The sequence below is a fragment of the Perognathus longimembris genome, chromosome 7 (genome assembly GCF_023159225.1).
Source record: "Perognathus longimembris pacificus isolate PPM17 chromosome 7, ASM2315922v1, whole genome shotgun sequence".
In the NCBI taxonomy this organism is placed as follows: Eukaryota; Metazoa; Chordata; class Mammalia; order Rodentia; family Heteromyidae; genus Perognathus; species Perognathus longimembris.
Genome location: NC_063167.1, coordinates 83693851 through 83709747, shown reverse-complemented (window position 1 = coordinate 83709747; position 15897 = coordinate 83693851). Strand labels below are relative to the sequence as shown.

Genomic DNA, 15897 nt, shown 5'->3' with positions numbered 1-15897 from the left:
AAATAAATAAAAGCGTCACACATACCTGCTGATTCCAGCTTTGCAAGTTTATGTTTCTGACTCAAGTAAATGTGATTTTCCTGGATGAGAAGGCTAAACAACCCACATCCTTATAGGCAAAGTGGAATTCTAAACACTAGAGAGAGCAGCATGGGTGCGGCCACTTTTCTGTGAGTTTTCTTGAGGAGAACATGAATGTACATATTGCAACTTGATTGCTCTGGCTGTAATGAGTATGATATCTAATCACTCAGAAAATGCCCCATAGGGCTTGTGAGGTGAGTGTGTATGGAAAAACCATCCTCAAATGTTATTCATGGCAATATAATGAGCTTTTCAACTCAGCTAAGAGTAAAGTGAGTGGGTTAATTTGATGAGTGAAAAGTAATTTACTGGTTCAGATTCTCAAGTCTCAAGCCAGATCTTTGTTTTTTCAAAACTGAGTGCAGTTGCCTAGTGAAATGGCGTTAGGAAAGTCTCTCTCTCTCTCTCTGTTTACCTTTAGTTTCTTTATGTGTAAAGTGGGAGAATTCTGAACACCTGTCAAACGAAATTTTATGAAGTTTAAACAAATTAAATTGATATATTGATGCATTCTATGTCATGGGAGTTATTTGTAAAAAAATAGTTAAACCATTGAGCATCAAATAATTATTAAGTGAAAGTATAATGACAAATATTGTTTAAATAATCGATTTTGTATATTGGTGCAAAGTAACTTCAGTGCATGCTTGTGTATATCCAACAATCTGGTTTAGAAATGAAATAGTTGACTATAAAAGTGCCAGTGGCTCATACCTGTAATCCTAACTACTCAGAAGCTACTCAGAACCACCAAAAGGCCTCAATTGCAACCTGTTGCTCAAGTGGTAGAGCACTAGCATTAAGTACAAAAGCTCAGGTACAGCACCTAGTCCTTGAGTTCAAGCCCCAGGACTGTCAGCAAAAACTAAAATAAAGCAAATGAAAGAGATAAAACAATGTAGACTTAATGGCAGAGCACAGTATCAATAGCACTATAATAGATTTTCAGCAGATGATTCTCTACCCACAGTAGAACCATTTAAATGTCATCCCCAATGGAGCAACTTCCCTGATTGGAATTAAGATCAGATCATTTAGGATGGGAAAAAATGTCATAAGTGTGGATAAGATGCAAGAAGTAAGGCTCACGAGATTTGAAACCACGTACAAGATACAAGTGGCCATTAAACTCAGAAGTGAAGCCACCTGACATTTGTGATTAATACTTCCTCCACAATTTATTTTTGCTTCATTGTACATATAAATACATTCCCAGTCACCTTCATATCCATTCAGACTACAACTTGCTAATCACTAGAGATAAGCAGCTTCCTACTGGGTCTCTTTTTCTTCTCCAAAGCACCTACAATTTCTTTCAGTAATGGTCTCTTCAAAGATGACATGTCCCTCCATTTCCCTCAAGTCTTAAACATAATCTTCGCTATAAGTAAAGTTACCTTCTCACATCTTTCCAGATCGGCTGCTGCCTGATTAGACAACTAAATTCTATCAAATGAAGCATCCATACATGGCTAACAGTCTAACAATGGTATCAGAAACTTCTGGAGAACAAATTTAAAAAGAAAATCATTTTCTTCTTGCGGAATGCTCACTCTGTCATTAGCTCTGTTTGAATTCTGCAGCACCTATATTTTTGCTTTAAAAGTTAATTTTTTCTCATGAGAAAATGTCACTGAAATCTGTCCATATGCATTAATCTGTTATGCATATGGACACACATTTAGAGTCATTTAGAATCATTGGGTGGATATTCTAAATGTGTAGGTGAATAGTTTATATGGCATGAACAGAGAGTTAAATATAATGATGAGCATGGATAAAGAATTCTGTTCACATACATTTTTGAAAGGAGAAACTGATGGTTTCTGGAGTCCATCATCAGCAGACAAAATGGGAATAATACTATTTAAAAGGAAGAATAATGCTGACTATATTTGCATGTGCTATACCAAAAAATTACCATAATTGAATAACTTAAAAAACAAACATGTCTGATGACATTTTTTAGTCTTATGCTTTTATTTAATATTCTTTTATTTGAAGAACCTATTCATTCCAGTGTAAGTGAAAACAGTATTGTTTTACCTTGTGACAAGTTTATCTTAATATTATCATACATTCTTTCTTTCCACAAAATAATAAATATCTGAGAGCATTATTTTTCAATAGTAAAAGCCTGAATAAAAGGTTGGATGCATTACTGATTATTTTAATGCTACGTGAAAACAGGGTTGAGATAAAAAGTGCTTCATAATGACTAAATAGTTGTATATAATGAAGCATTTGCTTTTCAACAAAATAAACAATTTGCAACAATTTTATCTTCTAAATGAAGTGTGAGATCTGTACTTTCTTTAAATTCCACTGCAATAGAGTTTTGAGATGCAGATCAAGGCAAATATTCCATAATTCATAGTGCTTGTGGGGAAATATTTGATGTGTATTCTCAAAACTTAAGAATATATAATCCTTGTTTCCCTTTACTCTTTATTGCCTATGAATTCTGAATTTCCCTAAGGGTTTTCAATTTTAAATAACTTTGACAGGAAATAGAAAACATATTTGGAATTATATTTTAATATACAGAGCTGATGTTTTTGGTTTGTTCTAGGTTCAGAGGGGTATTTATATGGTTCTCAATATTATAATATTACCAATTCCTCCTTTTACCTATGGAAAATTTAAAAAGCTGGTTTTGCCCGGCAAATTCATCATTATATGAGACCATACATACCCTAATTCCATGAGAGCTTATCAATTAAAATTCTTTAAACTCCATTAGCAATATGTATGGAAAAACTTGAAAATGCATTTACAACTCAAAGTGTAGTATGTTTTATATTAAGCCTGAGCACTTACAATTATGGATTCTAGTTCCTTCTGCTAGAATAGCATGAGAAAATTGATATATGTATCCATCTGTAACATGACTAAAATGAAGGAAAATAATTAATGTGTATTATGTTACATTGTTTGCTCAGTTTTTACAATCCTGATTTTGGATTCATTATAATGTTAACACACAGTCATTTTTAGAATAATTTTGTGGATAAAACTGAGATATGTATGATATATTTCACTTGAAAATCAGTGCCTATGGCAATGGCTGAAATATTCATGCTCATCAGACAACATGCCCCATTGATTCTCACATTGCTAAATGTATCTGGTGTGTGGGAGTTTGAACCTAAAATGATGAATGACGAAAAGAATATGACCTCTTTCACAGATTTACGTTTTCAATCTAGAGAAGGTGTTGAGTTTTAATGTATTGATTTTTAAAATTTGCATAGGTCAAGTTTAAATAATATTCCTAAGTGTTTCCTCTTTTTGGTGCAAGTATGTAGTTCTATGATGTGATTTCACTTTTCTTAGAACTATTTTCTCAGCCCATTTTAGGCCTATTTGTTGTGATGTAGAGTCTGACATTTACCTGATGTTGCTGTGACCTTGGGAAATTATGCTGATTTAGTTTCATTAAAAACATGCTACTACAACTCACAGAAAGATTTTGTTTAAATGCATGATATTGGGAAGTGTTATTTTCTTTTCTCAACTGGTGATTCTCCAAACACTTCTGATGAAAGCAGAAAACAGTAAAGGTAAAACAGTACTATTTTAATCATACTATTAATAAGTTAGAAAGCTAATTAGGCCATGTATTATTTTAAGATGCCTCAGATCCTTTATGCTCCTTATGTTTGCATATTGAAGTGACTGAATTTGGCACCTAATACCATTGCTGTCTTGAAGCTGTGTTTGTCACACCTTAATGAGCAGCTAAACTGTGGGACAGACAGCTATTCTCTTGGTCTGGTGAGGTGGAAGAAAGTGCTACCCAAGATTTTTACAGCTGCCACTGCTATTTGAAAGACTACAATTTGAGATCAAATAACAGGGGTATTTTAAATCTAGTTGGCAGTTGTAGTGCTTAAAGACACCATTAGCAAGTACTTAAACATAAATAGGTGATTTTCTCAAAGCATCATTTTTTTGTCTGTGGATCAAAAAAGTTGCATGATGGTTTATTTTAATAGAATCTGAAGGCTGGGGATGTTGGGCACAAAAGAAAGAACCTCATGGGAGCCTTTTTTCCTTCAAACCTTTTGAAGTTTAAATAAGTCCACTTCCTGGGAGATGTATTTTCTTTATGCTTTGCAAAATTGCCTTACTTTTCTATAATATACTTCATATTTATTTTCTGATTGCTATCAGATCCTTGCTCACTTTTGCCACGCTTAACAAGTCCAGTGTCATATGGGAAAAGAATTTTACACATCAGAGACCTAGATTTAAAATGGAGCTTTGATACTGAAGATAAATGACTCTGTTACTTACAAGTCAAGAGGAGCCAATAATCTACTTTATCAGTATTGTGAATATTGAAAATATCATTAATACGTAGAATGTTGTTGGGATTACTAAGCATTCTTAGTGTATATTTCTCTCTAATAATTGTAATAAAAACTGTCCATTCTCAAAAGAATAAGAAACAAAAATTGATATCAGAATCCAGAAAGTTAACTCTTACCTTTTCAGAATTACACAGCACTTGGGAATTCAAGTTACTATATACAAAGTTATCATCCATACTGATTCCATACAGTATTTACAAATACTCAAAAATGTGTGAATAAAGCTGCTGTTTAATTACATAAACACACCAGTGTATTAAAATCTCTAGTTTGTCCCGTCATTAACAAAAAATATCAAATAACTGTTAGAAATTAAAAGAGTTTGCAATCTTTTTCTTGTCTTTTTTTTCTTATTGTCAAAGTGATATACAGAAAGGTTACAGTTTCATACGTTAGGGCTTGGGTACATTTCTTGTACTGTTTGTTACCTCCTCCCTCATTTCCCCCACCCTCCTCCCCCTTTCCCTGCCTTCCCATAAGTTGTTCAGTTGGTTTATACCAAATGGTTTTGTAAGTATTGCTTTTGAAGTCATTTGTCTTTTTATCCTTTGTCTCGATTTTGATACTCCCTTTCACTTTCCTAGTTCCAATACCAGTATATATAGTATCTAGTGTACTCAGATAACATAGAGTGATAGTGGGGGTACAACCACAGGAAAGAGATCCAAGGGGATCATCAACAAATGAAGCTATGGATTCACATGGCATGTTGAAATAATTACAACAGTGATATGACAGTCGTTTCCATAACATAGGGGTCATTTCACTTAGCATCAACTTATGCGATCATAAGGGCAAAGCTGTTAGGCTCTTGTGATCCTCTGCTGTTTATTCCCTATGAGGGAGACCATAGAATCCATGTTTCTTTGGGTCTGGCTCACTTCACTTAGTTTAATTTTTTTCCAAGTCCTTCCATTTCCTTATGAATGGGCAATGTCATTCTTTCTGATAGAGGCATAAAATTCCATTGTGTATGTGTACCATATTTTCCTGATCCATTCATCTACTGAGGGGCATCTGAGTTGCTTCCATATTTTAGCTATGACAAATTGTGCTGCGATGAACATTGTTGTGCTGGTGGCTTTAGTGTGTTCTTGTTTGTGATCTCTTGGGTAGATCCCCAAGAGTGGGGCTGCTGGGTCATAGGGGAGCTCTATGTTTAGCCTTCTGAGGAATCTCCATGCCATTTTCCAGAGTGGCTAAACCAGTTTACATTCCCACCAACAATGAAGTAGGGATCCCTTTTGGCCACATCCCCTCCAACATTTATTATTGTTAGTTTTCTTGATAAAGGACATTCTTACTGGGGTGAGGTGGAATCTCAATGTTGTTGTTGTTTTTTTTTTCGGCCAGTCCTGGGGCTTGGACTCAGGGCCTGAGCACTGTCCCTGGCTTCTTTTTGCTCAAGGCTAACACTCTGGCACTTGAGCCACAGCGCCACTTCTAGCCATTTTCTGTATATGTGGTGCTGGGGAATCGAACCCAGGGCCTCATGTATATGAGGCAGGCACTCTTGCCTCTAGGCCATATCCCCAGCCCCTCAATGTTGTTTTGATTTGCATCTCTTTTATGACCAGTCATGTAGAACACTTTTTCATATGTCTCTTGGCCATTCTCATTTCCTCATCAGAGAAGTCTCTTTTTAAGTCTTTAGCCCACTTGTTGAGGGGGCTGTTGATTCTTTGCAGTTTTCTTTTGGAGGAATGTAATATTTTTAGTTTTGTATATATTTTAGATATGAGGCCTGTGTCCATTGTATGGCCAGTAAAGATCTTTTCCCAATCTGTGGATTTTCTGTTTATCTTGTGAACTATGTCCTTTGCCCTGCAGAAACTCTGCAGTTTGATGCAGTCCCATTTGTCTAACCTTTCTTTGATTTGTAGCATTTCTGGGTCTTTCTTAAGGAAGTTCTGTCCTGTGTCAAGGAGCCCAAGTGTTTCTCTTACTCCTTCTTTTAGTGTAAGCAGGGTGTCTTTTAATTTCGATGATTTTGATCCATTTGGAATTGATTTTGGTGCAGGGTGATATATAAGGATCTAGTCTTAGTTTATTGCAGGTGTTGAACCAGTTTTGCCAGCACAATTTGATAAAGAAGCTATCTTTCTTCCAGATAATTTTTTTACCTCCTTTATTGAAGATTAAATAGGCATAGTTCTGTGGGTTCATTTCTGGGTCTTTAATTCTGTTCCATTGGTCTTCAGGCCTGTTCCGGTGCCAGTACCAAACTGTTTTTATTACTATAGCTTTATAATACAGATTGAAGTTGGCTATTGTAATTCCTCCAGCACTGTTCTTTCTGCTTATGATTGTTTTTGCTATTTGTGGTCTTTTATTGTTCCATATAAATTTCTGGATTGCTTCCTCTATTTCATTAAAAAATGGTGTTGGGATAATAATGGGTATCACATTGAATTTTTAGAATGCCTTTGGCAATATTGCCATTTTGTCTACAGTAATCCTCCCAATCCAGGAGCATGGGAGCTTTTTCCATTTCCTTAGTTCTGCCTTAATTTCGTTTTTTATGTTTGTTTGTTTGTTTGTTGTTTGTTTGTTTGTTTTTTAGCCAGTCCTGGGCCTTGGACTCAGTGCCTGAGCACTGTCCCTGGCTTCTTTTTGCTCAAAGCTAGCACTCTGCCTCTTGAGCCATAGTGCGACTTCTGGCTGTTTTTTGGTGCTTGGAAATCGAACCCAGAGCTTCATGTATACGAGGCAAGCACTCTTACCACTAGGCCATAATCCCAGCTTCGTTTTTCATGTTTTTAAAGTTCTCATTGTAGAGGTCTTTCACTTCTTTGGTTAAGATTATTCCTAGGTAGTTTATGTTTTTTGAGGCTATTGCAAAGGAGTTGCTTTCCTCATTTCAGCCTCGGTCCTTGGGTCATTTGCATATAGAAATGCCATTGATTTTTGAGGGTTTATTTTATATGTGCTATTTTGCCAAAGTTATGGATCAGCTCTAGTGGCTTGGGAGTAGAGTTTATGGGGTTCTTTAGGTATAGGATCATGTCATTTGGGAAGAGAGAAAGTTTAACTTCATCTTTTCCTATTTGGATCCCCTTTATGTTTTCTTCTTGCCTAATTGCTCTGGCTAGGAATTCTAGTACTATGTTGAAGAGGAGGGGAGAGAGTGGACGGGATATCCCGGTCTTGCTCTTGATTTTAAAGGGAATGGCTTTAGTTTTCACCATTTAGAATTATGCTTGCTGTTTTTTGGGTTTTTTTTTTTTGCCATAGACTGGCTTTATTATATTCAGGAATGTTCCCTGGAATACCAGTTTTTCCAGGGCTTTTATCATAAATGGGTGCTGCATTTTATCATACGCCTTTTCCCCATCTAGAGATATAACCATGTGGTTCTTTACCTTGCTCCGGTTGATGTGATGGATTACATTAAATGACTTGCATATATTGGATTCATCCCAGGGATGCAAAGTTGGGTATTATAATCTTTGAAGCCAAGGTTTAACATAGAAACAATTGATTATCTCGGTTTATAATTTAGAATCCACTTCTGCTAAATCTAGTATACTTAAAATTTTGTACTTTCTTTTCAGCTGCAAATAAACATTAAAATATGTCACATCTGATTTCACATTTCTTTAACCAAAATTACCAGTACTGTGATTAAACATTAAATCATTTTTTGGTTGTTGTTATTTTTGTGCTTTTTCTGGTGCTTGAACTCAGGACCTGTGCATGATACCTGAGTTATTTTGCTCAAGGCTAGCACTATGTGACTTTTCCCAAAGTTCCACTTCCAGCTCTTGATAGTTTATTGGAGATAAGAGTCAAATGGAATTTCTTGCTCAAGCTGGCTTTGAACCATGATCCTCAGATCTCAGCTCTGCAGTAACTAGGATTATAGATGTAAGCTAGGATTGTCAGCCTAAATCATGCTTTCTAAAACATGAATTCATTCAGAGTTCTAATTGCTAACTTGTTTGAACTCTATTTCAAACACTGAACTAGTTATTGGACTAGTGACATGCTTTTGAAATCTGTGCTGACTCTATCCGTGTTTGTTTCTTATTATTTAGGGGCCTCCTGGCTTGCCTGGCCTCAAAGGTGACCCTGGCTCCAAAGGAGAAAAGGTAAGAACAGAGCTGGTGATACAACTGTTATAATCACACACACATACACAACACACACATATATATGAGAAAAGCATCAGGTTTTGCTTTTTTTCTGATTAAAGCCACACTCATGGAAATTTAAAACAATTTTATTGTGATTCTGGCCACAGGAAAGCTACCTATTCTTAGCTTCCCAAATGTAGTCAGAAAAGTGTAAGGATGTAAGGCAATAGTGAGTGGTATAGCAAGATTTAGAAACCATATGGTGAAAACATATGGTTCTACTAAAATAGCTATTCAGAAAATAAATAGAACAACAAAATGGCTACTTTTATGTTTTCAAAAATGGAAACAAAGTATAAAGATCTTTCAAGGAATAATTTGATTTTTCACCAAAATTGCTCTTTATTACAACAAATACAGAAATAAGCCTTATTTATCATGCCATTAATATTGGTTGGCTTATTTTTAAACCTGCAAATGTCTTTTCAAAGCAGTAAAATCCATAAACAATAGAATTTGTTTTATATTAATTCATATTTTTAAAATAATTTTGTATTGCTTATGTCATTTATATGACATATCCAGTTTGTTGGTCTGTTAAGTTGAAAGCACTTCAAATGCAACTTGAAGATGATATGATGATGATGATGATGATGATGATGATGATGGTGATGATGATGATCGTGGCAATGATAATTTTATATAATTTAGAATGCAGGTTCTCATGCTTACTTTGTCAGCACTATACCTCCAGGGTCGTTATTCCAGCGCAGCATTTTGATGGTTGCTTTCAAAATGGAGAATTTTGGACTTTTCTATCCAAATTGGCCTCAGAGGACAATCCTAAAATTTCAGCCTAAAGAGTAGCTAAGACTGTAGGCATGAGCTACTAATGCTTGTCTTTTAAATGGTAATTGTAGAAATCATTTTGCTTAAAAATATTCCCAACTCTTAGTAAAGTCCTTGTAGTAATAGTGAATGGTCCACCAGAGGAGATTCTTTTTTTAAATTTAATTGTATTGTCAAGGCTATTTACAAAGGGCTTTCATACGTAAGGTAGTGAGTACATTTCTTGTCAAACTTATTACTACTTCACTCATTTTTCTCACAAAATTTCTTTACCCCCCAATCCCTCCCCCCTACATGTTGTACAGTTCATTTCCAACATACTGTCTTTTGAGTACTGATGTTGCATTGGTTTTCCCTTTGTCCTTTGTCTTAACATTTTTGTTGTTTCTCTTCCCTTCCCTCATTCAGATAAACATATATACAATAAACAGGGCACAGAAATCAAACACAGGGACAACATGAAATCATCTTATATGATCATATGTTCAAAGCTATTGAGCTATTGTTATGCTCTGCTAGGACTATCCTAGACATAGATACTAATTACCAAAGAGGGAAACCATCGATTCTATGTTGCTTTGGGTCTAGCTTTACTCTACTTAATATGATTTTTTTCCCAAGTCTTGCTCTTTTACTTTTTTTCTTATTTATTGTCAAAGTGATGCATAGAGAGGTTACAGTTTCATACGTTAGGCCTTGAGTACATTTCTTGTACTGTTTGTTACCTCCTCCCTCATTCCCCCCCTTCCCCTTTTCCTGTCCCCCCATGATTTGTTCAGTTGGTTTACACCAAACAGTATTGCAAGTATTGCTTTTGTAGTCATTTCTCTTTTTATCCTTTGTCTCTCGATTTTGGTATTCCCTTTCACTTTCCTAGTTCTAATACCAGTATATAGTTTCCAATGTACTCAGGTAAGATACAGTGATAGTGTAGGTACAACCACAGGAAGGGGATACAAGAAGATCATCAACAGTAGAAGTTATGGTTTCACATGGCATGTTGAAAGTAACTACAATAATGATATACCAATCATTTCCATAACATGGAGTTCATTTCACTTAGCATTATCTTATGCATTCATAAGGGCATAGCTATTAGGCTCTTAGGCTCTTGTGATCCTCTTCTGTGACTTGCCTAAACCTGTACTAATTATTCGCTAGGAGGGAGACCATAGAGTCCATGTTTCTTTGAGTCTGGCTCACTTCACTTAGTATAATTTTTTTCCAAGTCCTCCCATTTCCTTACGAATGGGGCAATGTCATTCTTTCTGATGGAGGCATAAAATTCCATTGTGTATATGTACCACATTTTCATGATCCATTTGTCTACTAAGGGGCGAGAAGTTTAGTCTTGCTATTTTAAAATTTCCATTCATAGGTTTAGTTAATCTGTGCTTTCTATCCTTGTTTCATGAATTTAATATTTAAATATATTATGACTAAGATTTAATGGTACTTTATATGTTACTAAATTCCTTCTCTCCCTCTTTCTCTTTTGCAAAGGGACATCCTGGATTAATTGGCCTGATTGGTCCTCCAGGGGAGCAAGGAGAAAAGGGTGACAGGGGACTCCCTGGAACTCAAGGATCTCCAGGAGCTAAGGGAGATGGAGTGAGTGAAAGGACAAATGATTTTCCTCCTTCTTTCCAGTAATACATATGCAGGCCCTTATATTTCTGCACATCCATTCAAACATTGCCAACCAAGTAATTTTAGGTCATATTTATATTGATGGACTTTTTTTTATTAATTAAATTTTGTTGACATGGTGTTGTGCAAAAGGAGTACAGTTACATAATAAGGCAATGAGTACATTTCCTGTGATATCTTACACCCTCATTTTTCTTTCCCTTCCCTAAATCAGGTAGGCATAGATACAATACCCAGTGTACCAAAATCATATACAGTAGCCACGTGGCATCTGGCAAAGGAAATTCACCTAGAACTTTAAATATAATGTCAACAATAGAGTTTGCTTATCCTTGTCTTATACATAGCTGTTGAGCTATTGTGATCCACTGAGAGGTCTATTTTAGACCTTTTTATGTTTAGCAATTGTTTGGTTTTAGATTGATGGACTTTTGTCAGTGACATTTTAAAAAATATTCTCGAGGGAGTATAGTTAAGTGGGGTGGAAGAGAATGAGAAAAGGGGTGATATTGATCATGAAACATTGTATTCATAAATGGCAAATCATTTGTACAACTACTTAAATATAATAAAAACATGTTAAAAATAAGCAGACAATAAAGTCTGCTGAGAATTGTTCTTGCTTTACTAAGTTAAAAATATAACCTATGTTAAGATAAAATAAGAGTTCCTTTGTTGCTTATTCACATGCATATTGAATCCTCATTATATGCAGATCTTACACTGAGTACTGCATATATAGATAGACAGACGGATAGGTAGGTAGGTAGGTAGATAGATATAAAGATAGGTAGATAGATAGATAGATAGATAGATAGATTATATTTATACGTCAGGATTACAAAGAGTCAGATAAATAATAAAGAGTTTTACATCAGGGCAAATAGGATTACTTTGTAAAAGTTATTTCTTAGATTCACAAAGGAGAATTAGACTGTTCTTAATCATGTTAGCATTATCAAATTTTATACCTGGTATTGTTATGAAAGACATGAAAATGGAATAAGTAGACAGGCTCACTAAAATTGGATGCTTCTCTCACTAGGGAATTCCAGGTCCTGCTGGCCCCATAGGGCCACCTGGCCCTCCAGGATTACCAGTAAGTACACAACAAAGGAATCACACAACTCACATTGCAAATGTACCACAGGCACACATGCTACAGACTTTTATCTGTGTTTTTGTCATTCTTTCTAGGGTCCTCAAGGCCCCAAGGGTAACAAAGGCTCTTCTGTAAGTACTTTTCTCTTTGACATTTTAGCTTTCCCATGAATCATGTTAAATTGTTTTGTTCCTTATTTATAGTCTGTCCTGTCATTTTTGTTTTTTTTTCTGATAGGGACCTGTGGGCCAGAAGGGTGACAGTGGTCTCCCAGGGCCACCTGGACCTCCGGTAAGTGTGTCAACAAGAATGTTCTTCTCATAACTTGTATTTGAAGACTGGAACAGATTTCTGTGAATTTGTAAGGCGAATGAAAAAGCACAATCTGTCCAAGGTGCTGATTTCATAGAAACACAATTATGCCAATTAAATAATAAGGTCAACTGGCCAAGACTTACCTTTAAATTTATTCTTGAACCTTGAAATACCTTAATTATATGTGATCATTAGATTGTCTTACTGTTTAAAGAAAATTATATACGTTTGGTCACATTTTAATGAAACCAATAGGTTATATGCCAAAGAGATACATTTATACCTGCCAAGAGTTTAGGTGTGAGGCAACTATTTCGTATAATGACAGTAATAAAAAGCAATAATAATAGCTCCCCTTTATTAATACTGACATTTCCCTAGCTTCACCTTCTATTACATGGGAGATTTAAAATATGACTCCTGGGGTTGGGGATTTAGCTCAGTGGAAGAGCAACTGGCAAGGGCAGGACAATAAGCTCAGTTCTCAGCTCAACACAATAAGTAAGTAAAATAAATGAATAAAATACTGCTCTGTGAAAAGAGAACTTTGATATTTATTGAGTTAAATTAAAATCTGCATATGGATAAATTTGCTTAGGCCACCCCGATCTAATGAATGGGTACTGAATGTGTTATCTCTCAATTCTGGGGGCTGAAAGTCCTAAATCCCTTTGCCCTCAGTCTTGGTTCCTTGTGAAGTGGTGGAGAGGGAAGGGTCTGTTCTGAATGTTTCCCTTTCACTTCCAGATGGCATTCTTTTTATGTGTCTCTTTTTGTAATCACCCTAGGATTCGTTTTTCCATCATCAGGTTTTCCTTTTTCATAAGAATATTAGTAAAGTTTGATTAGTGTCCATGCCAATTACTGCACCTTAACTAATAATCCTGTTCATCTGTTCCCAAGTGAGATCACATTCTGTTGTGCTGAAGGTTTTGGAATTCAACATAACACACACACACACACACACACACACACTCATCTTATAACTATTTGGTGTGGTTTTACTCTTACATGTGCATAAAGTCAACCGGTTGCCTTTATGTCAACTGTTAATGTACAAAGATTTATGTTGCTAATGTATGGAAGCTTTAAAAATAAGCTTTTAGATTCTATACGTATTAGATAGCTAGAAATAGATTATAAATATATGAATATGTATGAAACATACATTTCATAATATATTAGTATGAAATATAATAGCATTCTGCAAAACATAGAGCTTTCATATGCTATTCTAATCCCCAGAGACAAGGTTGTATAAATTAGGACTGCTCAGTACATAAGAGTAATGTATGTAATACTTCAACACAAATCTGTGCTGTATGATATGATGCAGATAAAGTACTAGAAGTTACTAGGGTTTTAGAAAAGAACTTACAAAGGTTTTCACATATAAAACACATTTATCTATATCTAGATATCTGTATCTATATAGCAACATATATATATATATCTTTACAAAATTTTTATATATTATGTATTTTGGAGCTACTGAGAAGCTAAATAATTTCTTCTAAAAATAATAGTAATCACTATATCTGAAGAACATTTTACTTTATGGAATTATGACACATTATCTCTTCTACAGGGTCCTCCTGGTGAAGTCATTCAGCCTTTACCAATCCTGTCATCCAAGAAAACAAGAAGACATACTGAGAGTGTGCAGGCAGATGCAGTGGATAATGTTCTTGATTACTCAGATGGAATGGAGGAGATATTTGGTTCCCTCAATTCTCTGAAGCAAGACATTGAGCACATGAAGTTTCCCATGGGCACTCAGAGCAATCCAGCTCGAACTTGCAAAGACCTGCAACTCAGCCATCCTGACTTCCCAGATGGTAGGTGAATAATACATGGCAAAGCAAACATACTGAGTCGCCACGTTCCTCAGGTGCCTTGTCAGGTTATGAATTCAAGTTGGTATAATGAATAGAGTCGCTCCATAAAACTAAGGCAAACGTGGTTATTTCTAACCCTATAGACTGAAAAAAGTATTTGCACTGTGTAGCTCATGATCTGCTTTTAAAAAAATCCTTGTCTGTTATATTAGGTTTAATTAAATTGTGACAGGATTATTCTGGATGATTATAGCTAACACAGATGTATTTTGATTTAAATATAGCTTACAGAATAGAACTTTTATGTGCACACATATTTCCACATTACTGTACTGTACTGTACTAACATTAACTATATCAGTGGCTGTTACATTAAATTAAACTTACAATTGTATTATTAAATGTTGATTTATTATATTGATGTATTAATTCATTAATACTGATGGTTACAACTGCGCACAGACATCAATAAAATATCATAACAGATAAATATTTGATCCATTAAACAATATTTAATGATTGGTCATTTAAGAATCAGAATAGCATCAGAAAAAAAATCTCTCATTAATGAACAAATAACCCAACTATGCACAGCTTACACAGGAGCAATGATCACCATAATTTATTATGTGCACAGTTTGAGAAGAACTTTACATTTCTATTTTTTCTGAGGAGAAAACAGTTTTGGGTATGCTAAGATAATTGATTAAGTCATACATTTACCAAGTTGACTAGCAAGAAATATTTATCTGATCTTAAATTCTCTATTTTATAGTGAAATAATTTGCCTCTCCTTTGCTCATAAGAAAATACTGTTTTGCACTAGCAGCTATAAATGATGGTCCTAACTATGATTTAATAAACTTAATGCAGGAGTAGGAAAGTGAAAGGGAATACCAAAATCGAGAGACACAGGATAAAAAGGCAAACGACTACAAAAGCAATACTTGCAAAACTGTTTGGTGTAAACCAACTGAACAACTCATGGGGTGAGAAGGAAAGGGGGAGGGGGGAATGAGGGAGGAGGTAATAAACAGTACAAGAAATGTATCCAATTCCTAGTATGAAACTGTAACCTCTCTGTACATCACTTTGACAATAAATAAGAAAAAAAACAATGCAGATACAAAAGTCCAATGTAAGCTCATATAAGGAGCATCTTAATGTGAAAACATTACAAATTAGGAAAGTATCACACAAAAAAAATAATGTTAAGGATCCTATGTGTACTGTTAGCCAACATTTTCAAATGTTGATATGTTTACTTCAGTGACTTACACAGAGGTGTGTGTGTGTGTGTGTGTGTGTGTGTGTGTGTGTGTGTGTGTTTGTGTGTGTGTATTTGTGTGCCAGTACTGGGGCTTGAACTCAGGCCCTGGGTTCTGTCCATAAGTTTTTCTGCTTGAAGCTAGAGCTCTACCACTTAAGCCACTCCCTCTATCTTCCTGGTGGTTAATTGGGATCAGAGTCTCAGTACTTTCTTGCTCAAGCTGGGTTAAAACTGCAATCCTCAGCTCTGTTTCGTGAGTAGCTAGGATTACAGGCATGAGCCACCAGCACTGGGTTGAGGTTCTTATTTTTAACAGGAATTATACAATCAAAGGTTT

The 15897-nt window shown here is 35.3% G+C and overlaps 1 protein-coding gene across 1 annotated transcript in view; it reads left to right on the top strand.

Moving 5' to 3' along the window:
- The window catches only part of Col11a1 (collagen type XI alpha 1 chain), a 179974-nt gene that overhangs the window by 156678 nt on the left and 7399 nt on the right, over positions 1–15897 (top strand). The window contains exons 58-63 of the mRNA XM_048352067.1: positions 8498–8551; positions 10889–10996; positions 12081–12134; positions 12233–12268; positions 12375–12428; positions 14041–14290. Coding sequence (XP_048208024.1) covers positions 8498–8551; positions 10889–10996; positions 12081–12134; positions 12233–12268; positions 12375–12428; positions 14041–14290 — 556 coding nt within the window. The remainder of the gene's footprint in view (positions 1–8497; positions 8552–10888; positions 10997–12080; positions 12135–12232; positions 12269–12374; positions 12429–14040; positions 14291–15897) is intronic.